Below are 27,373 nucleotides of genomic sequence, written 5' to 3'. Positions count from 1 at the left end.
TCAAGTCCCTCCGCAGCGTGGTGGCACACGCTTGTAATCCCAGCATTCGGGAGGCTGGGACTGGAGGATCAGAGTTTGCGGGCAGTCTCAGCTACGCAGTTAGACCCTGTTTCAAAATAAAGAATAAAAAATAAGGCAGGAGTTGTAGCTCGGAGGTCTAAGTTGCAGAAGGCCTCACAAGGTTGCAAAGGCTGTCCATTAAACTACAACCCTCATGTCTTAGCCTCCCAAGTCCTGGGATTACAACTGTGGGCCACTACACCCGCCTCTATTTTTCATTTTGAAACAGGTCCTCACTGAGTTACTGAGACTGACCTCAAACTTACAATCCTCCTGTCTCAGGCTTTCCAGTATTGGGTCATTGGCGTGCGTCACCATGCCTGGCTTCAATCTATTTTAATTTTTATAATCCTACATATATCTTCCATTAACAAAGCGCTTAAACAATAACCTAAATCTGGTGCACATGTGAATTAACAGGGAAAGAAAAAATGTGGCTACCTACTTTTGGTAACAGTAGATTCAATCACTTGGAACAATCTTCTAACTATAAACTAAAGATGTGGGAACTGTACCAGTACTGGGAACGGCCTAGGAAGATTTGAGAAAGCTATGATTATTAATACATTTCAAATATTGGGTGAGGGGCAAATCTGTGCAAGGACTTGGTTTCTGCCTAAAAGCAGGCAATTATTGCAATGTAAATTAACCTAGCTCAAAGCAATTAACCAGTCAGGAGAACTAGGCCTGTCTCTATCTAAAGACAGATCTTAGGAGAACTAGGCCTTTCTCTAAAGACAGATCTACATGATTAGATAAGCTAGCTAAGATGGTAGGAAGGGTCGACCTTCATGAAAGGAGACACCTCACCACACCTTGCTAGGGGAGGTACCTTACAGGGGCGTTCACTACGTCAGAGTCATGCAAACAAGATGGAGGTCATGGGTATAAAAAGTCCGGTCCACGTGTAATCCCTTTGGTGTATTCATTTAGAGTCACCCCCTCATGCCATTTTGGCATGGGGCTGTATTTCTATTTTCTGTATTTCTCTCTTTCTAATAAACTTCTTTAAATCTTCAGCAACGGTCCAAGCTATGCATATTTATTCTTAGCTTAGGACAAGAACCCGCGGTTTTTTCTGTTTCTGGTCGTTTGGGGTTTTGTTATGGGTTGGGGGAAAGTGTGTCCGGGACCCTCACAGGGGTTCCCTGGGGACAGTTCCCCAAATCCGTAACAGGAACATCTTAAAAGCAATAAAGAGCTAACAAAACTTCAAGATATCACCAAGCCACAGCTGATGGAAAAAGAGGACATGTACCTTTTTCTCATAGGAAAACTCTAAGACTACATTTTACCTTGAAAGTACTTCCTAAATATATCAAAGTGGATTACATTCTCCTTTTTTTTTGGTACTAAAGATTTAAACCCACTGAGGTACACCCAGCCCTATTTTATTTTTTATTTTTATTTTATTTATTTATTTATTTAAGTGTGTGTGTGTGTGTGTGTGTGTGTGTGTGTGTGTGTGTGGTGTACTGGGGTTCCTGGAAGCCCTTCTACCTCCGGGCTACATTCCCAGACTTATTTTATATTTTTTAATATTTGGAAACAGGGTCTCTTAAGCCAGCGAGGCTGGCTCCGAACCAGCTCAATCCTCCTGTCTCCACCTCCCAAGCTCCCAAGCGCGGGGATTACAAGCGTGCGCCACCACGCCCGGCTATTTTTATTTTTAAACAAGGTTGCTGCTGGGCATGGTGGCGCATGCCTGTAATGCCAGCATTCGGGAGGCTGAGACAGGAGGATCGCTAGCAGACAGCCTCAGCTACTTAGGCCCTTTGCAACTCATTGAGGTCCTGTTTAAAAATAAAAAATAAAAAGGTAGGGCTGGGTATAGCTCTAAGGTACAGTGCCCCTGGGTTCTATCTCCAGAACTGCAAAAAAAGGAAAAGAAAGAAACAAGTTGCTGTTGGTCGGCAGAGAACCTGCAGTCCTCCTGTCTTGGCCTCCCATCTAGGCATGTGCTACTGTGCTGTTTTGGGAAATTACTCTGGTAATAATTTCCAAAATCTAAGCCAGGCATGGTGGCGCACGCTTGTAATCCCATTACTTAGAAGGCTGAGATGGGAGGACTGAAGATTCAAGGTCAGACTCAGCTACTTAGTGAGGTCCTCTGCAACTTAGTGAGACCTGTTTCAAAATAAAAAATAAAAAATCAGGCTGGGGTTTCAGCTCAGAGGTAGAATGCCCCTGGGTTCAATCCTCAGCACCACAAAAAGCAAACAAATAAATAATAAATTAATTAAATAAATAAAATAATAGGCAGGCAGAGTCTGGGTGCTGTGTAGGCACCGTGGGAGGGAGGCATGGTGGCCATTACACTGCAGAGCTCCCTTCTCTCTGCCCTTTGTTATAATGACTAACCTACAGTAAGAATGGAGAGGCAATTAGTCTTTAGCCTTAAAAGCCCTAGAGACAACTGAAGCCTTTACCAGTGTCTCTGTTTACCACTCTCCTCTGTGACCTGGCCTGGGGAGAGGAAAGGTTAGCCGCTTCAAAGCACCCAGAGTTGATGAACAACCCAACAGCCTGATACAAGAGGGGAGGAAACCAGGTAGACTGCTAATCTCCACACTTAGTAAGTGGACTATCCGGAGGCAAAGAGGTACCACCTGGCTAAGAAATAAGTTACCAGCTTATTGCCTTGGTAACGCTGGTAAAAACACACCAATACAAAATCCATTGAAAGGCCAAGGATGGAGAGGGGGTCACAGTTCCATTTTCGGGCTCCCCAGCACGCCTGCACACTGCTTTTTCTTCTTTTCTATTTCCTACTGATTTTGTAATAAAGACTTGTTGAAGCTGCACCAAGCTGCCTATTAGTTTTAATAATTTCCCTATCCGACACACTGTAGTTGAATAGAGGAAAACGAGCCCAAAGCGCCATATACTATCATCCTCACTGGCTTCTCCTTTTTTTTTTTTTTTTTGAGGGTCTGGGGATGGAACCCAGGAGCATTTGACCCCCGAGCTACAACCCCTGCCCTAGTTTTTTTTATTCTTTATTTTGAAACAGGGTCTCACTAAGTTGCAGAGGGCCTAAGTAGCTGAGGCTGTCTGCGAACCATGATCCTCCGGTCTCAGCCTCCTGAATGCTGGGATTACAAGCGTGCACCACCACGCCCGGCTTGGCTTCTCCTTTTTAAAAGAAGGGCCCTGTGTGAGTAGTAATCAAGTCCAAGACCTGTGCAAGGTAGGACGTCAAAACAACAGCCTCACTTTAGGCTAGCCCACACACTTATGCCATAATCTTCTGGGGTAAAGGTGTGTGCATCTCAACTAGGCAATGTCTAGCCACTCACCAGCTGCCTTTACAAACTGGGAACGTACCCACGTTGTCGACGTTAATTCCAGATTCCAAATATCTCTTTGATAGATTTTAGCTTATCATTACTTCTGATGTAATTTGTGCTTACATCATCAAAATTCAATAGATTGTGTGTGTGTGCATGTGCGTGTGCGTGTGTGTGTGTTGCTGGGGATTGAACCCAGGGGCATTCTACCTCCAGGCTACATCTCCAGACCTATTTTTTATGTTTTATTTGGAACCAGGTTTCACTAAATCGCTGAGAGCCTCACTAAGTTGCTGAGTCTGGTTTTGCACAATCCTCCTGTCTCCGCTTCCCAAGTACTGGGATTCCAAGTGTGCACCATCTCGCCAGCAAAAATTCAACAGTTTTTCAATTTTTCATGGCTTATAATTTTATTTAAGAGAACTGTCGCCAGGCGTGGTGGCGCATGCTTGTTGCCCCAGCATTCGGGAGGCTGAGACCAGAGGATTGCAGTTCCTAGACAGCCTCAGCTACTTAGTGAGGCCTTTGCAATTCAGTGAGACCTGGTTTCAAAATAAACAATAAAAAAATAGGGCTGGGGGTGTAGCTTGAAGGTCAAATGCTACTAGGTTCCATCCCCAGACCCACAAAAAATAAATAAACAATTAGAACATAATAAAAAATAAAAGTCTAAAAAATAGGGCTGGGGGGGTGTAGCTCAGAGTTACAATGCCCCTGGGTTCCATCCCAGGTGCTGCAAAACAAACAAACAAACAAACAAACAAATAAGATAACTGTCTGGTTTTTGCTCTGTAACTGCAAAATGCTTTCAAATTTTCCTGTTAATAAAAACCAATTGGAATAATGATGCCAGTGACTATTTTCATTTCTACCTCACCTATTTCTATTCCCCTTTCTCTGCACACTTGACTTCAGCATTTATCCAGTTCTCTGGTAATTTGTGTGTGTGTGTGTGTGTGTGTGTTACTGGGGATGGAACCCAGAGGCTTTCTACTTCCGGGCTCTACTCCCAGACCCATTTTATATTTTATTTGGAAACAGGGTCTCACTAAGTTGCTGAGAGCCTCACTAAGTAGCTGAGGCTGGCTTCGAACCTGCGCGATCCTCCTGTCTCAGCCTCCCAAGCGCGGGGATTACAAGCATGCGCCACCACGCCTGGCTTCTCTGGTGAATTTTGATGCAAAAACACTATGAAAGATGTAAAACACTGCCACACACCCTCCCAGCAGAAGGAGCTGTCCCAGATTCTTGTCACGAGATCTGCATAATGAGCACCTTCCAGGTGGATAATTAACTAGATGAAAATACCACATTTCATTTTTATCCTTAGAAATAATTTGTTCATCCTCTGAATTTTGAGTGTGAGACCATTCACTTAGGATACCAACACCTGAAACTCCAGCTGGACTATTGTGCTTACAGCAATTTCATCATCATTTGCCTAACAGAAAGTGACTTGAGCGCAGGGCGTGGGGGCTTGTGATCTCAGTACTTGGGAGGCTGAGACAGGAGGGTCACACGTTCAAAGCCAGCCCCAGCAATTTAGCAAGACTCTCAGCAACCTAGTGAGAGATCTTGTTTCCAAATAAAATCAAATAGGACTGGGGGTGTTGCCAGAGGTAGAATGCCCCTATACTGCAAAAAAAAAAAAAAAAAAAAAAAAGAATGATGGGGGGTGGGCATGGTGGCGCACACTTGAAATGCCAGCATTTGGGAGGCTGAGATTGGAGGATCTTGGTTCGCGGAAAGCCTCAGCTACTTAGTGAGGCCTTCTGCAACTCAGTGAGACCCTGTTTCAAAATAAAGAATAAAAAGTAGGGCTGAGGATGTAGCTTGGAGGTAGAATGTCCCTGGGTTCCATCTCTAGTATAAAAAAGGGGGGGGGGAGGCTATTGGCAAAAAAGCATACAGGTACACAGATGGAAGAAATGAATCTCAGCTGGGCGTGGTGGCCGTGCTTATAATCCCAGCACTCGGAGTTTGAGACAGGAGGATCGCAGGTTCACAGCTACCTCAGTAGTTTAGTGAGCCCCTCTGCAACTGAGTGAGCCCTGTTTCAAAAATAAAATAAGACTGGGGTGTAGCTCAGAGGTAGAATACTTTTGGATTCAATCTCCAGTGCCATAAAAAAAACTCTTGCGTATGTGTTAAAACTGATAGATTGCACACCAAAGGAAAGAGAAAGCAAATGTTATTGCATGTAAATTATATCTTAATTTTTCTAAAGAAGGAGAAAGGATGAACCATGATAATTTGATTCTTTTTAAAAAGTAAAAGAGTTAAGCACCTGGGCGTAATTGAAGAGAAAATTAGTAAAATAAAGTAAATCAGAATAAATTATCCAGAACATGGCATAATATGGAAAAGAAAAAAAAACCAGCAAGAAATCTGATTGTGTTAAATTCCTAGAAGAGGAGGAAAGGAAGTCAGGGAGAGGCAGGTAATGGCTCAGAATTTTCCATACAAGTTGAAAGATACCAAATCAAGGAACTTCAACTGCCAGTGTCATGGCACATGCATAATCCCAGCATTTGGAAGGCTAATGTAGGAGGATCACAGGTTTGAGGCCAATTAGCAAAACCCTGTTTCAAGCTAAAAATGAAAAAAAGGGGTGTAACTTGGTGGCAGAATGCCCCTTGGTTCAATCCCCAGTACTGGGGGTGGGGGTGGGACTCAAGCAGGAAAAAGTAAAGGCAATTCATACCTAAACAAATCACAGTGAAACACAGAACACAAAGAATGAAAATCCTAAGCCACAGGAATAAAGTGATTGCTCAGTAGTAACAGTAAAGCTGAGTGGGATAACACACACTTGCAATCCCAGTACTGGGGAGGCTGAAACGAGAGGATGACAGGTTCAAGGCCAGCCTCACCTATTAAGTGAGGTCCTCCACAATGCAGTGAGATCCTGTTTCAAAATAAAGAATAAAAACTAGATCTAGGAGTGTAGCTCAGAAGTAGAATGACCCTGGGTCCAATCCTGAGAAATAAATAAATAAATAAAACAGCTGGAAGTGTAGCGTAGAGGTAGATATGCCTCTAGCCTCTAGGTTCAATTTCCAGCACCAAAAAATAAAATAAAACAGGGCTAAGCAATCAGGTGTGGTGGTGCTGCTTGTAATCCCAGCATTCGAGAGGCTGAAACAGAAGGATCGTGGTTCACAGACAGCCTCAGCTACTTAGTGAGGCCTTCTGCAACTTAGTAAGACCCTGTTTCAAAATAAAGAATAAGAAGAAAATAGGGCAGCGGGTGTAGATTAAGGTTGAATGCCCTTGGATTCCATCCCCAGACCTGCAAAAATAAATAAATAAATAAATAAAACAGGGCTAGGGCTAGGGGTGTAGCTGGGAGGTAGAATGCCCCTGGGTTGAGTCCCCGGTAACAGTAACACACACACAAACACACACACACACACACAATGAAAGCGGGGGGGGGGGGCGCACACTGGTAATCCCAGCATTTGGGAGTTCGTGGACAGCCTCAGCTACTTAGTGAGGCCCTGTGCAACTCAGTGAGACCCGGTTTCAAAATAAAGAATAAAAAATAGGGCAGGGGGTGTACCTCGGAGGTCAAATGCCCCTGGGTTCCATCCCCAGACCTGCCAAAAAAATTTTAAAAAAAGGCTGGAGTGTAGCTCAGAGATAAAACATCCCTAGGTTTAATCCCCAGTAACACAAAAGAAAAAGAAAGAAAGATGAATTCCTTCAACCCTTTTGAATCTGGCTTGGCCACCTGACTTGTTTTGGTCAATGAAACATTAGCAAATAGCAGAGACCTCAAAAGCACCTTGGCCTTTTTACGTTATTTTGTGAAACAAGCTGTGTCTGGAGGAGTTTAGGCCAGCCAGCTGGGTAAGGGCACTGCCCAGTTGCTGCTTCTACTCAGCAAGCGACCAGGCTTGTAAATGAGGCCATCCGGATCGGTGCGCCCGATGACCCACCACGTGGCTACAGATTCTTGAATGAGCCCAGCTGACATCAAGTAGACCAGAGACAAACCATCGTCTAGGCGGCCCAAAGGAATTGGCCTCTAAGTGCCCAGCGTAGCGCCACAGGCTTGTGATCCCAGTACTTGGGAAGCCAAGACGACGGATGGCAGGTTCAAAGCCAGGCTCAGCAATTTAGTAAGCCTCTTAGGAACTTAGCAAGATCCTTTTTCCAAATAAAAAATTAAAAGGGCTGAGTATATATAGCTTAGAGGTAGAATGCCCTGGGTTCAATCCCCAGTACACCCCCCACCCCCACCCCCCACCCCCCCACCCCCGCCAAAAAAAAGAAATGGCCGGGTGTGGTGGCGCTTGCTTGTGATCCTCCATTTAAATAAGCTAAAAGTAAAAAAAAAAAAAAAAAGCAACAATAATTTCTAATTATTTCTCATCAAAAAAGTATTATTACTTAAATTCACAGAGTGTTTGCAGTTGTAAGCATCCAGGAAAATCTCAGCTAAGACTAATGCTGAACAGGTTTTCTGGTTAATGTTCTTCTACGGTATATTCAGCAAAATAGGAGCTAATACAAAAGACCAGGCTGTGGGCCATCTGTTAACTTAGAGTAACAGAGCAGGAAGTCGTGCTCTACAGAACACTCTGTGTTAATTGTTCATTTTCCTAAAATGCGCTCTTGACTAGATATGAAAGACGATACTGATAATCAAACTCCATATGCAAAGCTCAGGATTAAAATAACCCCAGGGCAAACCATTAAATGATGGCAGGCTTCAAAAATAATTAATTTGGCCACAAAAATGAAAATAAGAAGGGGTAAAATTAAGCCAAGCACAGTGGCATATGCCTATAATCCCAGTATTAGGGAGGCTGAGAAGGAAGGATTGTAGGATCAAGGACAGCCCCAGCAGCCATAGCAAGCCGCTTCAGAAACCTAGAAAGAGCCAGGTGTGGTGGCGCATGCTTGTAATTCCAGCATTTGGGAGACTGAGACAGGCCCGCAAAAAAAGAAAAGAAAGAAAAGAAGAAACAAACCTAGAAAGACCCTGTTAAAACAACAACAACAACAAAAAAGTACTTGGGGTTGTATGTCAGAGGTAGAATCCCCAAGGGTTCAATTCTTAGTACTAAAAAGAAAGAAAAACATCACTGAGCTCAAACCATGCTCGTCTAATGATCCCGTGTGTGTGTGTGTGTGTGTGTGTGTGTGTGTGTGTGTGTGTGTGTGTGATTTAACTCAGGGGCATTCTACCTCTAAGCTATACCCCTACTTCTATTTTATTTTTATTTTGAAACAGGATCTCCATGGGTTGATGAAAGTCTCATTACTTGCTGAGGCTCTTTTTTTTTGGGGGGGGGGTACTGGGGATGGAACCCAGGGTCATTCTACTTCCGAGCCACACCCCCTGCCCTATTTTTCATTCTTTATTTTGAAGCAGAGTCTCACTGAGTTGGCAAAGGGCCTCACTAAGTAGCTGAGACTGTCTTTGAACTGCGATCCTCCTGTCTCAACCTCCTGAATGGTGGGAATACAAGCGTGCACCACCAGGCCTGGCTAGTACAATTCTCTTGAGTAGTTTCTTGTACTTATGTTGAAGTACAGATTTGTGGATAGGGTCCTATATATAAGGTATGATAGAGCTGGGTGTAGTGGCACACTCTTGTAATCCCAATACGTGATAGGCTGAGACTGGAGGATTTCAGGCCCCCAGTTATGGGGCCTAGAAATACAAAAGAAAGTAAGTTAAAGGGTTGTAACTGGTAATAAGAATCTCAAATATAATAAGGAAAACTGTAAGACAGGAAGAGGGAGCCCCACGCTTCAGTCCATTCTGGCCTCATACTAAAACATTATCATAGCAATGACTTAGATTTGCTTCTGCTTCTCTGCTGAAACTGAAAAACTAAATAATTCACAACTTGGGGCTGAAGACATTGTTCTTAATTTTATTTTTTAGCTAACCAAACCTAAGCAACAGTGAATGTGATCTCTTTTTTTAGAAGCTGTTTCTATATGAGTATGCTGGTGACTCATGATTGATGAATGAGACTGAGATAAGAAATGGACTAAAATTGATCTCATTAAGGTAGGTAAGAGCGTCCTCAGAACTCGAGCAGTCAGTGCCATGTTCTGCAGCCACTGACTGACTGACACTGTTTGTAATGCAGCATAGTCTACTGTCTCCTGTAGCCTTGTAAGATTTCTTGCTCTATAATTTAATTTCAAGCTGGGCATGGTGGCGCACGCTTGTAATCCCAGCATTCAGGAGGCTGAGACAGGAGGATCAAGGTTCACGGACAGCCTCAGCTACTTAGTGAGGCCCTCTGCAACTCAGTGAGACCCGGTTTCAAAATAAAGAATAAAAAATAGGGCAGGGGGTGTAGCTCAGGGGTTGAATGCCCCTGGGTTCCAGCTCCAGATGCCCCCCCCCAAAAAAAGTTTAATTTCAGGGAACACACTGTTGAGTGTTTTGTGAAAAATAAAGGTAAAATGTAAGAAATTAGTAAATAGGATAGGCTGGGGGTAGAGCTCAGTGGTGGTGAGGAGGTAGAAGGAAACAGGCAGATAGGGAAGAGGCCTCAGTAGAAGAAAAAGTCAATTTCCTGAGGGGCTAGGAATACTAACTTCCAAGGCTTTTGAGATCAGCTAGTCCAAGGTTCAGAGATAAGAAGGAGCAAAGCTTCACCAAGCCATCATCTGTTACTAATCAACAAACCCAGGAGCCACCACCAGAGCAAGTCTGGCACTCCTGAAAGGAGACTCTTCAAAGGACTTGCAAATACCCTATGCAAATTCTGAGAGCTGCTTCCCAGAATCCCCAAGATCCCAAACTCACCCTAACCCAAAGAGGACACGCAGACATCTGGCAAAGGCCCTAGCCGGCCACCAAATTAGGGTTTTTCCCTCTCGGGGACCCCCTCCCCTTTTGGGGAGCTGTTCTCTCTCTCGCAGGTCGTGTTAGCCCTGAGAGAAGGCAGAGTGCAACTGAGGGCACGTGGCTCGGGCTGCTCTCGGGTAGTGACCTGAAGGCCTCTGCTGGACATCAAGGCTGACCAGGGCTCCTATGGGTGACCTGCTCCTCTTTTCTGGCAGACTGCGTGGACTCTGGAAGAAAGCTGCCTGTAATTGAAGGCATTCGGCTTGGGCTACTTCCAAGTAATGTCCTGAAGGCAGCTGCTGGACCCCAGAGTTCTGACCGCCCCTTTGGGGTGTTCAGCCACCTTTCCCCATTCCCTGCTGTTTCCAATAAACCATTTACTCCCCTTCCTGAGGTCTGCGGGTGTCATTCTTTGCTCACCGTAGACAAGAACCCGGTAAGAAAACGCCGAGTTCTTCTCAAGAAACTCCGTTTCATCTTTGATGAAACACCAGGTTTCTTCTCTGGAAACCCACCATTTCATCTTGGGGGCTCAGAAGAAACCCCCTTTTTGAAAAAGGGGGGGAGGAGAGACTACAGCTGTGTGCTTGCCAGGACACAGTCCCCATACTAGTCTGAGTGTTTTCTGAAGAAGCACTCCAATTTTATCTGCTATGCTTTGTAGACAAGGCTGGTGGAGACAAACTGGTTTTGGTTTTCATTTTTATTTTTTGTACTCCAAAATACAAATTGCATAGTGCCAAGACATCCTGCTGCCTCGGCATCTATGTGTTGAGACCCCACTCCACATAGTTAATTGGCGAAAAGAAAGCCCCGAGAGGGAGGTATCGTCTCTGGCCAAAGTCCCCCAACTTATAGATACCCTTCACTATTATTCCTTTTAACTTTCTATATGAATTGCTCCAGTGATGTGATTTATGAAATTGAGTCAGTGAAGATGAACACTCTAATAATCTGTCCAAGCGTCCTTGGCTCTGCTCAACAATAATGAGAAACTGGCCAGAATTCGGGTACTGTGATAAGCACCCCAGCTGCAGCAACCACAAATGGCCTCCGACCTTCATCGTTAACTTCGATAAAGTAGCTCAGTTTAAGGTAACTTTATTTACCCTTGAAATCCTGCCCAGAGACAGAGAAAAACCTTGTGTGTGACCTTAAAGAAACAACTTAGCTGCCCAAATATAATAGACCCAAAGAAAAAGACTGTTAACTTTTATCTCAGTGTGAGCATTCCAGGAGACAGAAAAAATGGCCGCATAGTTAGAAATGAATATGACAAAATAAAGGACAGACATTCTAAATATATATATGTATGAAGGAAAGGAAATACTGTAAGAGTAAGAAAAGCATTTTTGCATGAAAAAGAGCTTATCATAAGAAAGTCCCAACTGGGAAAGAAAGGAATTAGAAGGTTAAAAGCAGGTTGCAGAGGGTTTGTGACAGGGAAGTGAATTATTAAAGATAAGTAGACGTGTAATAGGCTTGTCTAAAAAAGAGTGCTCAGCAATTAAGGAAATACATCTGACAATTAGAACTAAGAACCTTGTGGTGTTGTTTGTGGTATTTTGTCTGCCAAACTGTGTTGTGAGTATGCTTGAGCTTTCAGATTCGGAAGATAAGATGCCATCACTGAATTACCAAATCCCCCCACACTTGCTATATGAACTGAGCCCCAAAGATGGAAAAGTTCCAGGAAAGATTCCCCAAGAAGCTCCCAAGCCTTGACGATGCCCGTTTGTTCTGGGAGACTGCACCTGCAACTGCTTATCTGCAGACCTTGGGAGAGACAGAAGTTAATTCTTCAGGGGCCAGCAGCCAGCTGAGAGATACCCGCCCCCCCTTTTCTCTTAACTTTACTGGTGAAGTGTATAAATTTCTTGGAGTTTTCATAATAAAGTGTCATTGGCTCAAGAAGCCTTTGTCCACCTCAGGTTCTTTTCCAAAGCGTCGTGACTAAAAAGGAATTCATAGAGGGAAAAGAACTGCTGCAGATAGGGATCTGCAGGACTTCGCCTGCCTTTTGTCCCATCTTTCTGAGGCCCCCGACCGCTAGTGGACTTGCCCCCCCACAGAACTGAGCCGGTCGGTAACAGCATAGAATATCCTGTTAAAATAAGTCTCATCCTGTTAAAGTGAGTCATCCTGTTAAAATAAGATTTAAAGAACTTTGAAACAATGCTTTTCTCCAAGATCACAAAATCTTAAAAACACTGCACTGATCTTCACGTGAAAACAGGTAAATGTGTCCAAAAGCACAAGCATCAAGGCCTTCAGCAACTTAGTGAGAGACGTGTTTCCCTGGGTGAGACCCTGTTTCAAAAGAAAAGAATAAAACGGCTGGGGTACAGCTCAGAGAGAGAATGCCCCTGGGTTTCATTCTCAGTAACCTACACACAGTTACAAACTCCAAAGCTACTTACCAAGTATTAAGGATGATAAATCAAGGAAGCATATTTAAAATACTGCTCGAAAGCCTGGCAGCACACTTGCAATCCCAGCATTTGGGAGGCTGAGACAGGAGGAACACAGTTTGTGGACAGCCTCAGCTACTATTTAGTGAGGCCCTTTAAAACTCAGTGAGACTTTGTTTTAAAATAAAGAATAAAAAACAGGACTGGGGGCATAGCTTGGAAGTAGAATGCCCTTGGGTACACACACACACACACACACACACACACACACACACACCCTGTTCTACCCAGGCAATATTTGGGAGGTTGAGACAGGAGGATCAAGGTTCCAGGACAGCCTTAGCTACTTAGCGAGTCCCTTTGTAACTCAGACTCTGTTTGAAAATAAATAGGGCTGGGAGGTGTAGCTCAAAGGTTGAATGCCCCTGGGTTCCAACCCCAGTACTGGGGGGGAGGGGGGGAGAGCAAGGTCTTTTCCACAAAAGTTGCTAGAGAAACTGGATATCCACATGCATAAGAACTAGGAGGCTAGCTGGGGATGGTGGCGCACGCTTGTAATCCCTGCGCTTGGGAGTGGGTCCAGTATAGAAGGCCCACTGGGTTCAATCCCTACCAAAACAAAATTACTGACATTTTTCATGAGGCAATTTATTTATTTTGTGTGGGGGGGGGCACTGGGGTGGAACCCAGGGGCTTTTTACCTCTGGGTTATACTCCCAGACTTATTTTATATTTTATTTGGAAACAGGGTCTCACTAAGTTGCTGAGAGCCTCACTAAGTAGCTGAGGCTGGCTTCAAACCTGTGCGATCCTCCTGTCTCAGCCTCCCAAATCTGTAATTACAAGCGTGTGCCACCACGCCCAGGTCACAAAGCAATTTATTAAGCACATAAAAGGCACCGGACAAGCCAGGCATGGTGGTGCACATTTATAATCCCAGCATTTGGGAGGCTGAGACAGGAGGATCACAGTTTGTAAACAGCCTCAGCTACTTAGTGAGGCCCTTTGCAAATCAGCAAGACCCTGTTTCTAAATAAAGAATAAAAAATAGGGCTAGGGGTGTAGCTCAGAGATAGAATGCCCCTGGGTTCCATCCCCAGCACCACAAAAATAAACAAATAAATAGCACTGGGCTAGGAGCTGGGAATACAATGTGTGCTGCGGACACATCTGTGAGGGTTGTGAGCGTGCAAACATACTCAGAATTCTCGAAGTCATATGCTTCTTCTTGGGCAATCAGATGACACATTAAGCAAGGTATAGGCATATTTATTGACAAACATCTATCTAGATCAACAATGCTCTCTGAGATCCTGACACTTTGCATGCCTGACGCTGCAATTCTTCTTTGCAGCAGCTACTTCTGGTATTTCCCCCCAACTATTGTGAACCTATTCCAGAATGGCAGTTAAATGATTTTTCATCTACTTTCCTGGAAGTCTCCCGGCTTACTAACCACCACTGTGGGGCACAAAGCTCCAACGGTTTCAACTCCAAAACTGTCTTGCAGTACTAATTAAAACCGTGACAATACAGAAAGTGACATAATTATTGTGGCTAAAAGGGCCAAACATCTCTATGTAGTTTTGTTGAAACTTAAGTTCAGAGTAAAAAGTTCTGAAGAAGGAAAAGTGGAAATAGAATAATCTCTGTTCCTAGATCATAAGATAAACACGAGATTGAAACTCCAGGGAACCGGTAACATCTGTAAAATTCAAAGGGCTCAGTCTTTAATTTTTTTAAATTATGCTTTCTGATACCAAGCTAATTTGAATCCTTTCCCCTTATTTTGGCACTGGGGCTTGAACTCAGTGGCATTTTATCTCTGATCTATATCTCCAGCCCTATTTTTAGTTTTTACTTATTTATTTTTGCGGTACTGGGGATGGAACTCAGGGGCATTCTACCTCTGAGCTACACCCCCAAGCTGATTTTTTATTCTTTATTTTCAAACAGGGTCTTACTGAGTGGCAAAAGGCCTAATTACCTGAGGCTGCTCTCAAACCACGATCCTCCTGTCTTAGCCTCCCAAATGCTGGGATTACAAGCATGTGCCACCATGCCTATCTTCTATTTTTATTTTATCTTATTTTTTTGAAGATCTGGGGGTGGAACCCAGAGGCATTTGACCTCTGAGCTACACCTGCTGCCCTATTTTCATTCTTTATTTTGAAACAGGTTCTCACTAACTTGCATAGGGCCTCACTAAATAGCCAAGGCTGTCCACGAACCATGATCCTCCTGTCTCAGCCACCCGAATGCTGGAATTTCAAGTGTGCGCCACTATGCCTGGCCCTATTTAAAAAAAAAATTTTTTTTTTTTGGTGGTACTGGGGGTGGAACCCAGGGGCTTTCTACTTCCAGGCTATACTCCCAGACCTATTTTATATTTTATTTGGAAACAGGGTCTCACTAAGTTGCTGATGGCCTCACTAAGTAGCTGAGGCTGGCTTCGAACCTGAGCAATCCTCCTGCCTCAGTCTCCCAAATGCAGGGATTACAAGCATGCGCCACCACGCCCGGCTTTAATTTTTATTTTGAAACAGGGTCTCACCAGGTTGATGAGAGTCTCGATACTTGCTGAGGCTGGCCGTGAAAGAGGGATCTGATAAGTTGGGTCCCTCCCCTATGTGATCTGGCCGCGGAAGCCAGAAGCAGAGATATCGCGAGACTCCAGGTGCCTCAAGACTCCAAACACCGCGATGCTACAGATGTCGCGAGAGAATCGGCATGCCTATAAGACAGCGGTGCCTCAGATCCCCCACATGACTCAGCTGGTCGATCAGGACTAGGCACAACTCTCCAGACGCGTGGCCCGTCGGTCCCTTCCCCCACGGCCGGCTGACTCTCCCGAGGGTGCCGGGTCCGAATAAAACAGCGGTCTCTGATAACCCGGTTGGTGTTTTTTCCTCCCTCCTAAAGCCCCTAACTCTGTTCTCAACCTAAGAGGATCTTCCTGCCTCCGCAGCCCAGGGACCAGGATCACAGGAGTGTGCCCCTGCATAGGTCCCTTTCCCTCGGCTCACCAGCATCTCTTGTCTGTGCTCACCTCTATTGGTTCTGCCTTTAAACTAAAATCTACTTTCTCCCCTCCCCTTCTCCATCCCTCCCTTCTTTCAGATTAAAACAAGGGTCTTTACTACTGAGCTACAGCCCCATCCCCAATTTCCTTAATTTTGAAAGATTTGTTTGTTAGCCAGATTGTTCTTCCTTTTGATATTCTTTTCTCACCTCTCTTTACTTTCAATCTTCTCAAATAGATTAGTCTAGTCTCAAGTAGTTGAAATCTCAGGTCTATAGAGCTGCACTGTTTCCAAAAAAACAACGTTCTTATCTTAGCATTTGCTTTAACTGGGATGCTCTATTTGTCCTAATGATTACTTTTAAGGTTCCCTCTTCTTGATTTCCACAACTCAAATTTTCCCTTCCTTGGCTTCCACAACTGAACGTGTGAATCTTCTTTCCACTCTCAACCACTCCTGCTGTGGCCTGCAACGCCCTCAGAAAGCCTCTTCCTGACGCTGCACTGTGAGCGCTCCGCAGGGCGCAGGCCTTGGGAGCCTGCTGTCGACTTACACATTCTGTAAGACGGCTCGACCCCTCCCATAGCTTCAACCATTGCCCTGACTGTAAAATTTAGATCCAATTCCAGATTCCAGATTTACATCCTCTTACTGGAAATGGCTTGAAATGCACTGGCTGTCATTTTAAACCCAACACAGGGTAAGAATTATATATTTTTGGAAGTAGCCTAACCATTAAACTTAGGCTTCTTTTTTCTTTGCTAGGTTAAATTCTACTGTTCTTAGAAAGGAACAGTGGTACATGGCTGTAGTCCCAGTACTTCAGAAGATAAGAGGGAAGATTAGCCGGGTGTGGTGGCGCACGCTTGTAATCCCAGCATTTGGGAGGCTGAGACCAGAGGATCACAGTTTACAGACAGCCTCAGCCACTTAGTGAGGCTCTCTGCAACTCAGTGAGACCTGGTTTCAAAATAAAGAATGAAATGAAAAATAGGGCAGGGGATGTAGCTTGGAGGTCAAATGTCCGAGGGTACATCTCAGAAGTAGAATGCATCTGGTTTTAATCCAATACCAAAAAGGAAAAAAGGAAAAAAAGAGCTGCAGGTATCAGTAGGAGAACTCAGAGGTACTATAAATACCACACATTCAATCATCTAACACTTTCTAATTTTAGTAAAATTATGAAAACTAGTTAATAAAAAGATGCCTAGTTCTTTTCTTTTGCTGTGTTTGGATTCCAGTCCACCCTCTATTTTAATACAGATACAAGGGACAGTACTGCACCAGTGAGGGTCATCACATGAGATCTGTGATAAGTTGGGTCCTGCACTCATGTGACTTTGGGTCACATGACCTCTGCAGGGCAAGGGAGGGGCTGAAACCCCGGCGAGAATTGGGCGTTCCTGCGAGTAAACCCTCATCTCGCGAGATGCATATCTTGAAAAGGAGAGCCCGCGTCCTCAAGCTTCGGACAGGCGCGCTGGCCCCACGGTGCCTCGCCCTGATCCCCGGGAGAGCCGTGCAATTAAAACTTTACATGCCACGTGTACCGGACCTCTCTCGTGTTTTTCACACTCCGCCGTACGCACATTATTTTTATTTTACTCGCATTTAATTTTTTATTTTACTTATCAATCTGTATGTGTCAAAGTTTACCAAACTCAACCAAAGAGTCTTACTGACTTCCAGGTTTTCTATACTCCCAGACCTTTTTTATATTTTATTTTGAAACAGGGTCTCACTAAGTTGCCGAGAGCCTCACTAAGTAGCTGAGGCTGGCTTCGAACCCGTGCAATCCTCCTGTCTCAGCCTCCCAAGCGTGGGGATTACAAGCGGGGATTACAAGCATGAGCCACCACGCCAGGCCTGACTTCCAGGTTTTTTTGTTTTGTTTGTTTGTTTGAAGTACTGGGGATGGAACCCTGGAGCATTCTACCTCTGAGCTATACTCCCATCCCTTCTTTTTATTCTTTATTTTGAAACAGGGTCTCACTGAGTTGCAAAGAGCCTCACTCTCACTAAGAGGTAGCTGAGGCTGTCAGCGAACCCTGATCCTCCTGCCTCAGCCTCTGGCTGCTCACCACACCCAGCCTGACTCCCAGTCTTATCAGTGTATTGTTCCTCTCCAGTTGAAGAAGTTGAATCACCCTCACAGACCAGGCACACTGAAGACTCAGTTCATCCATTAACAAGAGGAGCAGGCACACAAGTGCGTGTAGTGCGTGTATGTGTATGTTTTACCAAGGCTTGACCCCAGGGGCATTCTACCTCCAAACCACACCCCTGCTCTATTTTATATATAGTGATACTGGGGATTGCACCCCAGGGGCATTCTACGGCCAGCAACACCCTCAGCCCTATTTTATTTTTTTATTTTGAAACAGGGTCTAAGTTGCAGAGGCTCACTGAGTAGCTGAGGCTAGCTACAAACTTGCGGTCCTCCTGCCTCGGCCTCCCAAGTGCCGGCTTAGAAGCATGTGTCCTCACGCCCGTCCTAATCTGTGCTCACTTCACTGCCCTAAGAGAATCTGCTACCTGTAGGTTGCCAGGTGGTCACCTCTCCATAACTGCTTCCTGATCACTGGTTTATCAAGCAACTGTAAGCAGAGCAACGGTGGTGTCTTAGAGCACCAGTGCTTTCCACATGGATAGGTGTATAATAGGAGATCAATAATTACTTGCTTTTGTGGTTAGACTCCTTCCAACCACTGAGAGTCAGCAGAAGAGGAAATTCCATATTGGCTCAAAAAAAATTATATCCTAAAGTCAATAACATTTAGATTAATTACTATTTGTGTTATTCACAGCACTATTTCCTTTATGAAAGAGTATGGACTCAGAAAATGATACACATAAAAACCCTAGAAACTATACAATATGTACATACAGAAAACGACTCATTAGTTAGATAACAAGATCTCTGAAGCTGTACTATTGCCTAAAACCCTCACTTCCCCCACAAAGAAACGGAGACACAACATGGTCACTGACTGACAACCTCACACAGTCAGCGGAAGCAGCGCCAGCCCAGGTCTCGCTCACTTCTCTGCTGTCCCGTGGATTCAGTTCAAATAGCAGGGAGACAGGAATAAAGTCCAGCACACATTCAGCTGCTCTAGTACACATTCTGCTCTGGGTGAGTTTGGAATTTTAAATTCTTTTCATTAAATAGAAATTGTGTGCATGATGGACTCGGATTAGTAATGATCTTCGAAACCGCTGGTCTTTTTGCCTGAGAAATCTATACTTCAAGCCGGGCGTGGTGGCACACGCTTGTAATCCCAGCATCTGGGAGGCCAAGGCAGGATGATCGTGGTGCGAGGACAGCCTCAGCTACTACTTAGTGAGGCCCTTTGCTACTCAGTGAGACCCTGCTTCAAAATAAAGACTAAAAAATTAGGCTGAAGGTGTAAATCAGAGGTAGAATGTCCAAGAAAGAAAGAAAGAAAGAAAGAAAGAAAGAAAGAAAGAAAGAAAGAAGAAATCTATACTTCAGTGTAGAGAAGCTGTTTTTGTTTTGTTTTGTGGTGCTGGGGATTGAACTCAGGGGTGTTCTACCTCTGAACTACATCCTCTAACCCTTTTTACTTTTTATTTTGAAATGGGGTCTCATCAATTGCTGAGGCTGTCCTCAAACCTTAGATCCTCCTGTCTCAGCCTCCTAAATGCTGAGATTATAGGCGTGTTCCACCACACCCAGCTTCTAAATTGTTTGTGTGTGGGGGAAGAGTTACTAGAAATTGAACCCAAGGACATTCTACCTCTGAACTATAGCCCCCAGCCCTATTTTATTCTTTATTTGAAAAAAGGGTCTCACTAAATTGTGGAGAGACTTCTGAGGTTGCTGAGGCTGGCCTCAAATTTGCAATCCTCCTGTCTCAATCTCCCATCTACTGAGATTGCAGGCATTCACGACCATGCCTGGCTCCGGGCTGGCTTTGAACTTGGAATAATCTAGCCTCTTGAGTTACTGGAATTAGTCATATGCCACTGCACCTGGCCAGGCGCACCTCCTGCCTCAGCCTCCCCAGTGGCCGGGACCGTGGGCATGTGCTGCCAAATCTGGTTTAGAGTCAGGAACTTGCTAAATACCAACTCCACCAGGTACAATGCAATGTAAGCCAAGTCACTTTCTCTCTCTGAGCTACTTCAACCTAAATTAATAAAATAACACTATTCAAACTGGGCGTGGTGGCGCACGCTTGTAATCCCAGCACTTGGGAGGCTGAGACAGGAGGATCACACGGGTTTGAAGCCAGCCTCAGCTACTTAGTGAGGCTCTCAGCAACTTAGTGTGACCTTTTTCCAAATAAAATATAAAATAGGTCTGGGAGTGTAGTCCAGAGGTAGAAGGTCTCTGGGTTCATCCCGAGTACCACAATAAACAAACAAACGCTATACAGGTGGGTACGGGAGCACCTGTAATCCCCGGCAGCTGGGAGCGTGAAGCAAGAGGATCATAAATTCACAGGACCCTAGGCAATTTAGCAAGACCATGCCTCAAAATAAAAAATAAAAAGGGTGGGGATACAGCTCAGTGGCAGAGCACTTGACTAGCATGAATGAAGCCCTGGGTCAGATGCCCGACACCACACACACCAAAGGAGTCGTCATAAATATTTACAAAGCGTTCACTCTGCACAGCATTAGACAGTTGCTCACAAATTCATATTCTGAAATTGATATACACAAAAAAGCACTTAAAATTCAGAAGAACTATTTCATGATGTGGCTATATTCAAAAAAATAAAACCTCAACTCTGGCTTTAAGTCTTTTCACAAACATACAAAGAAGTATTTATGTGCAAAATAACAAAGTTAGCTGGGATTTGCTTTAAAATATAATAGCCACACAACCCTAGTCCCCAAGAAGCCGGGTGTGTGTGTGTGTGTGTGTGTGTGTGTCTGTCTGTCTGTCTGTCTGTCTGTCTCTCTCTCTCTCTCTCTCTCTCTCTCACACACACACACACACACACACACACACACACACACACACAGAGAGAAAAGCAAGAACTAATTTCCACCATTACTGCTATTTCATCTACTGTTTAAAAGTTGAAGTGGAATAATAAACACACACCCAAGAACTACTATTATTGCTATTTCATCTACTATTTAGAGGTTGGCCTATTTGGGTACACTAGGCCTTTTTAAAAATATGACTCATCTGAGGGTGTTAAAAAAAGAATGTTCCACATAACATATATCTTCGCAATAGTGGTCAATATGCCCGAGGAAACGCTGTGACCTAATCTAGAGTCAATCTGCAGTTTTACTACACCTCGTACAAAAACTTTGAATGTATACATATGATGCATTAGGCAAAATAAAAATTTCAGTTGAAGTTAATTAAAGGTAGCCAGGCGTGGCGGCGCACACTTGTAATCCCAGCATCTGGGAGGCTGAGGCAAGAGGATCGCGGTTCTCCGACAGCCTCATCTACTTGGTGAGGCCCTTTGCAACTCAGTGAGACCCTGTCTCAAAATAAAGAATAAAAAATAGGGCTGGGAGCTGGGCATGGTGGCGCACGCTTGTAATCCCAGCATTTGGGAGACTGAGACAGGAGGATCGCGGTTCGCAGGCAGCCTCAGCTACTTAGTGAGGCCCTTTGCAACTCAGTGAGACCCTGTTTCAAAATAAAGAATAAAAAATAGGGCAGGGGGTGTAGCTTGGAGGTTAAATGCCCCTGGGTTCCATCCCCAAACCCGGAAAAAAAAAAAATTACTTAAAGTTAACCATAAATACTTTCAAATTCTGTAAGTGAATTACCAAATAAATTTGAACTATACTAGAGAAGGTTAAAGTATTTGAACATAAGGGACAGGATGCAGCTCGTGATAGTGTGTGTTATCCCAAGTTCAACCTCCAGCACACAAAAAACAAAAATGCTTTGAATTTAAGACTTAACCTAGCTAGGTATAGTGGTGCACACTTGTAATCCCAGCATTCTGGAGGCTGAGACCTGAGGAACAAGGTTCGCGGACAGCCTCAGCTACTTAGGCCCTTTGCAACTCAGTGAGACCCAGTTTCAAAATAAAGAATAAAAAAGCCAGATGCGGTGGCACATGCTTGTAATCCCAGCACTTGGGAGTCTGAGACAGGAGGATCACACAGGTTCAAAGATAGCCTCAGCTACTCAGTGAGGCTCTCAGCAACTTAGTGAGACCCTGTTTCCTAATAAAGTATAAAATAGGTCTGGGAGCATTGCCTGGAGGTAGAAAAACCCCTGGGTTCCACCCCAAACACCACAAAAAAAAAAAAAAAAAGAATAAAAAATAGGGCTGGAGGTGTAGCTCGGAGGCAGAATGCCCCTGGAGTCCATTCCCAGTACCGCATTCCCAGTACCGCAATAAATAAACAAACAAACAAACAAATAAAAAGTAATAGGGCAGGGGGTGTAGCTCGGAATGTCCCCGGGTTCCATCCCCAGACTCAACACATACACACACAAAAAAAAGACAACACAACATACACACATATTGTTTCTAAAGAAAAGCATAGTTTAAGTGGGGTTCGGTGCACGTGCCTGTAATCCCAGTACTTGGGAGGGTGAGACAGGAGGATCCCAGGTACAAGGACAGCCTTAGCAAGTAATAAGACTCTCGCCACCTAATGAGACCCTGTTTCAAAAATAAAAATAAGCCGGGCATGGTGGTGGACTCCTGAAATCCCAATACCTGGGAGGCTGAGACAGGAGGATCACAGGTTCATAGCCAGCCTCCACTATTTAGTGAGGTGCTGTTTTAAAATAAAGAATAAGCCGGGCGTGGTGGCACACGCTTGTAATCCCCGCGCTTGGGAGGCAGAGACAGGAGGATCGCACTGGTTCGGAGCCAGCCTTGCTGGCTTAAGAGACCCTGTTTCCACATAAAGTTAAAAAATAGGTCTGGGAGTGTAGCCCGTGGGAGTGTAGCCTGGAGGTAGAAGGGCTTCCAGGAACCCCAGTACCACCAAAAAAAAAAAAATAAATAAATAAAATAAAATAAAATAAAGAATAAAAAAGCCGGTCATGGTGGCACCCGCTTGTAATCCCAGCATTTAGGAGGCTGAGACCGGAGGATCGCGGTTCACGGACAGCCTCAGCTACTTATGAGGCCCTCTGCAACGCAGTGAGACCCGGTTTCAAAATAAAGAATAAAAAATAGGGCTGGGGGGTATAGCTCGGAGGTAAAATGCCCCTGGGTTCAATCCCCAGTACAGCAAAGAAAGTAAAAATAAAATAGAAGCCAGGTGTGGTAGCTCATGTTTGTAATTCCAGTACTTGGGAGGCTGAGACAGGAGGATTGTGGATTTGTGGCCAGCCTCAGCTACTTAGCCCCTCTGCAACTTAGTGAGACCTTGTTTCAAAATAAAGAATAAAAAATTAGGGATGAGGGTGTAGCTCTGGGGTATAATGCCCCTGGGTTCAATCCTTAGTACCACAAAAAAAAATAATAATAATAATAAAATAGGGCTGGGATTGTAACTCAGATGTAGAAAAATCCTGGGTTCTATCTCCAGTACCAAAATAAATAAATAAAAGTGAAGTTTACCAAACTGCCTTTTAAATATTCACATGCTCTGCCCTTTTCTAATTTGGAACCCAGGGGCATTCTACCTCCAAGCTACACCCCTAGCCCTATTTTTATTCTTTATTTGAAACAGGGTCTCAATAGTTGCAGAGGGCAAGTAGCTGAGGCTGTGCGTGAACCAACAATCCCAAATGCTGGGATTACAAACTTGCTCCACCAGGCCCCGCCCTTTTGTAATTCTAATAGCAAATACAGGTAAAACAATCTTTTTTGACTTTGTATTCAAAGAGATAAAAAAGAGTATCTGTACTTCCCTATCAAAAAGTCCTACAGCAGCCGGGCGTGGTGGCGCAAGCTTGTAATCCCAGCATTCGGAAGGCTGAGACTCTGCAGGATCGCAGTTCGTGACAGCCTCAGCTACTTGGTGAGGCGCTCCACAATCTAGTGAGACCCTGTTCAAAATAAAGAATCAAAAACAGGACGGGGTGTAGGTCGAATACCCCTGGGTTCCATCCCCAGATCCGCACAAAAAAAAAAAAAAAAAAAAAAGGGCCAGGCGTGGTGGCGCACACTTGTAATCCCAGCACTTGGGAGGCTGAGACAGGAGGATCACACAGGTTCAAAGCCAGACTCAGCAATTTAGTGAGGCCCAGTTTCCAAATAAAGTATAAAATAGGTCTGAGAGTATAGCCTGGAGGTAGACAAGTCCCTGGGTTCCACCCCCAGTACCTCAATACCAAAAAAAAAAAAAAAGAAAGAAAATATGGGACCTAGCACTTATCTGCAGAGTTTATATATTATTCCCACAAAGGAAGAAAAATGGAGTCACTAAAATAAGGAATCTTAAAGTCTACGGGAGAGCTGGGACTAAATTTGTAGGCAGAATAATTTTCTTTACACTGACTAGTAAACATATACAGCTGAGTGTGGTGGCTCACGCTTGTAATCCCAGCATTTGGGAGGCTGAGACAGGAGGATGGAAGTTCGAGGATAGCCTCAGCTACTTAGTAAAGCCCTTTGCAACTCAGTGAGACTCTTTTTCAAAATAAGGAAAAAAAAAATAGGGCTGGGGGTGTAGTTCAGAGGTAGAATGCCCCTGAGTTCCATTCCCAATACCACACACACACACACACACACACACACAAAAAAAAAAAAACCCATAGACACAGACACACACAAAATTAACTACATTATATAGACTCCAAAACTAGACAAAATCTAAGTTATTTATGGACCATGAATGCCTTTACACACTTCTACACACAGGACAAAGGACCACTGCTCCTGTTAAGTCGAGGTTTACAAATGTCCACAATGCACAGGAAAAGACATCTATTCTTTGAATGGGCCACTACTAACCCTAATAAAGTCCTGTTTTCTGCCACAATCCACTAACAGTGTGTCTGGTCACCAATCTAAGGATCCTAGTTTGAAGAATCAACATTGTGTGTCCTCAAAGGCCAAAGAGAAGATTCCAAAAAGTCTGACAGTTAAGAATCTTAGCTGAATCTACTACTAGCTGAAGAATAAAGAATAATCATCCTTCTAGTTTTCAAGCTATGGAAGAGAAGTCATGGAAGATCCCACATTTTTGTGGCTCTGAAAACTTCCTGATTATGTATATCTTTTCATCTTCTGATTTTTTTTTTTTTGGTGATGGTACTGAAAAATGAACCAGAGCTACATCCCCAGCCCATTTTGTTTTGTTTTTAAACAGGTTCTCACTAAGTTATTGAGACTCTCACTAAGTTGCTGAGGCTGGTCTTAAACCTCTGATTCTCCTCTCTCAGCCCAGCCTCCCAAATACTAATATTACATACATGCACCACCACACCCAGCTCTGGATTATTTTTTTTTTGTAGTATCAGAGATGGAACCCAGGGGCATTCTACCTCCCAGCTACACGCCAAGCCAGATTTTCCTTTCTTTATTTTGAAGCAGGGTCTCACTGAGTTTCAAAGGGCCTCACTAAGTAGCTGAGGCCGTCCTCGAACCAATCCTCCTGTTTCAGTCCCCCAAATGCTGGGATTACAAGCGTGCGCCACCATGCCTGGCCTTGAATTACTTTTGTATATAATAGTAGAGCAAGCATCACAGTGGGATGAAGTGGGAAATGTCAAGAGCAAATTTCTACAAATCAGTAGTTTCCCATAGTCTAGAAGGCCTTACTCAAATGAATGATACAATATCCCAATGAAACTATAATAAAGGAGCCGGGCTTGGTGGCTTGGAATTCCGGCATTTGGGAGGCTGAGATAGAAGGATCGCAGTTTGCAGACAGCCTCAGCTACTTAGGCCCTTTACAACTCAGTGAGACCCTGTTTCAAAATAAAGAATAAAAAGTAGGGCTGGGAGTGTAGATCGCAGGTAGAATGCCCCTGGGTTCCATCCCCAGTACCGCAACCCCCCACAAATCAAAAGGAACCTTCATTCTATTTGCCAATTTTTGGAACTAATTCTATACCTACTCCTTTGAAAAAAGGTATTCCTACCAGATTTACTTGCAAACTTTAACTGAGACTTGTCAAATAATGCACTTATGTCTGCAGCATTAAATTTAGAGAAAAAAAATGATCAGCGTCTCTTAACTGAGTCACATTAAGCAACATCTAATCTAGATCTCATTGAGAGGTACCATTAAAATTATATCCAGACCTCAGAAAGGCCCTACAACCCAATCACAAACACCGTGTATGTATTATAGTTTCAATTGCTGCCCCAACTTTTTAAGCTTTAGGTCCCCAAGTCACCTGGAAAAATAAGCTTAAAAACGAGATTCACAACAAATTGGCTAAAAGAAGTGTGTGTGGGGGCATACATTAGTTTCAGCACCAACTAAACAATAGGGTTTTGTCAATTACAAAAGAACGGGGTAAAGACAGTAGGTTCTGCTGTTAACTACGATTTACACCGGAACAGAATTCGCGTTACCATTTACTTGCTGCTCCTAAAACAGCAGGTCGGTCTTTTAACAACTTAAGTGCGCCAAGCCCTTTCCACGTTCAAAAGGATCGCGACCATTCGCCCAGGTCGAAGCCGAGGGCAAAATCTCAAGGCTGATTTTCAGCGAGGAGCCGCTCTGCAGACAGCATCACACAAAAGACAGGAGCAAAGAGAAACACGCTCTGGGCCTCGGCGGCCGCGAGCCAAGGTCTTCCGCCCAGACCCTCGAACGAGGGAAAGAAATCGGGGCCCAGGAGGAAGGGTGGGGGTGGGGCCGCTCCCCCGCACGCCCGGCGGCCCGGGCCTGGGAGGGAAAGGCGCGGAGCTGCACCGCGGGCGCGGGCGGCACCTCGGCCCGCGCCAGGCCCGGCCGTCCGGCCCGCGCCGCGTCCTCACCTCCCTCACGTCCTGCAGGCACTCGAGCACCGCCAGGTTGTTGCTCCAGGTGTGCTTGGGGCACACGCGGGTCACGTCCTCCCGGCAGGACTCTTCCTCCGCCAGTTTCCAGCCTCCGCCGGCTCCGCCGGGCCCCGCTCCGCCCCGCCGGCCCGAAGGCCCACCGGCCGGGAAAGGCGGCTGCGGCGGCTGAGGCGGCTGCTGCTGCTGCTGCTGCTGCTGCTGTTGCTGCTGCTGTTGTTGCTGCTGCTGCTGCTGCTGCTGCTGCTGGAGCTGCGATGACTGAAGCAGCTGGGGCAGCGGCTGCCCCGCGCCGCCGCCTCCGGCCTGTCCTACGAAAGAGGCAAAGTTGGCCCCCAGGCCCTGGCCCTGGTTGTGAACTAGGAGTTTCTGGGCCCCGGCCGCCGCGAGCAGCAACAGCGGCAACGCCGCCGACAAGCGGAACATCCTCCGTACACGTCCACACGCCGCCATCTTGGGTCCGCGGCGAGCTCGACGCACCCGCCGGAGCGGCGTATTTAAATGAGGGGCGTGGTCGGGGCGTGGTCGGCGTGGCCCCGCCCCCGCGGCGCCGGCCCGCGAGCCGGAGCTGGGCGTGCGCGGAGGTCGTGCTCCAGAGGGCCCACGCCCTGGACCCCGCGTGGCCCGGAGCGACGCTCGCTCCGGGAGGTTTGCTGGGCTTCTTGGGAAGCCTGGCCGGGGCGGGAGGATCTCATTCCCTTGGTTGTCGTCCTACAAGAAAACCAAAGGAATTGGGGCTTTCCACAATCAAGATGGCCGGTGGAATGTGTCGCCGCTTCAATGACTTGGGGAAAATAACTTGATGCGTTTAGACGAGAACTTTACATTACCAGGTGTACACCAGGTGTAAAGGAATCAGAGCATTTTCTGGCATCTCTGCCTCCTTCCTTCCACT

At 45.2% G+C, this 27,373-nt stretch overlaps 1 protein-coding gene across 3 annotated transcripts in view; it reads right to left on the bottom strand.

The window, feature by feature from the left end:
- GLG1 (golgi glycoprotein 1) overlaps positions 1-26,931 on the bottom strand; it is a gene marked incomplete at both ends in the record, with an annotated part of 128,414 nt that extends 101,483 nt beyond the window's left edge. For all 3 annotated transcript variants that reach the window (XM_080703377.1, XM_080703378.1, XM_080703379.1), the window contains one exon: positions 26,458-26,931. In XM_080703377.1, the coding sequence (XP_080559503.1) occupies positions 26,458-26,931 (474 nt within the window). The remainder of the gene's footprint in view (positions 1-26,457) is intronic.
- Positions 26,932-27,373: the final 442 nt, after the last annotated feature.

The sequence above is a fragment of the Muscardinus avellanarius genome (genome assembly GCF_963383645.1).
Source record: "Muscardinus avellanarius genome assembly, chromosome: 10".
In the NCBI taxonomy this organism is placed as follows: domain Eukaryota; kingdom Metazoa; phylum Chordata; class Mammalia; order Rodentia; family Gliridae; genus Muscardinus; species Muscardinus avellanarius.
This window is presented reverse-complemented; position numbering and strand designations above follow the sequence as displayed.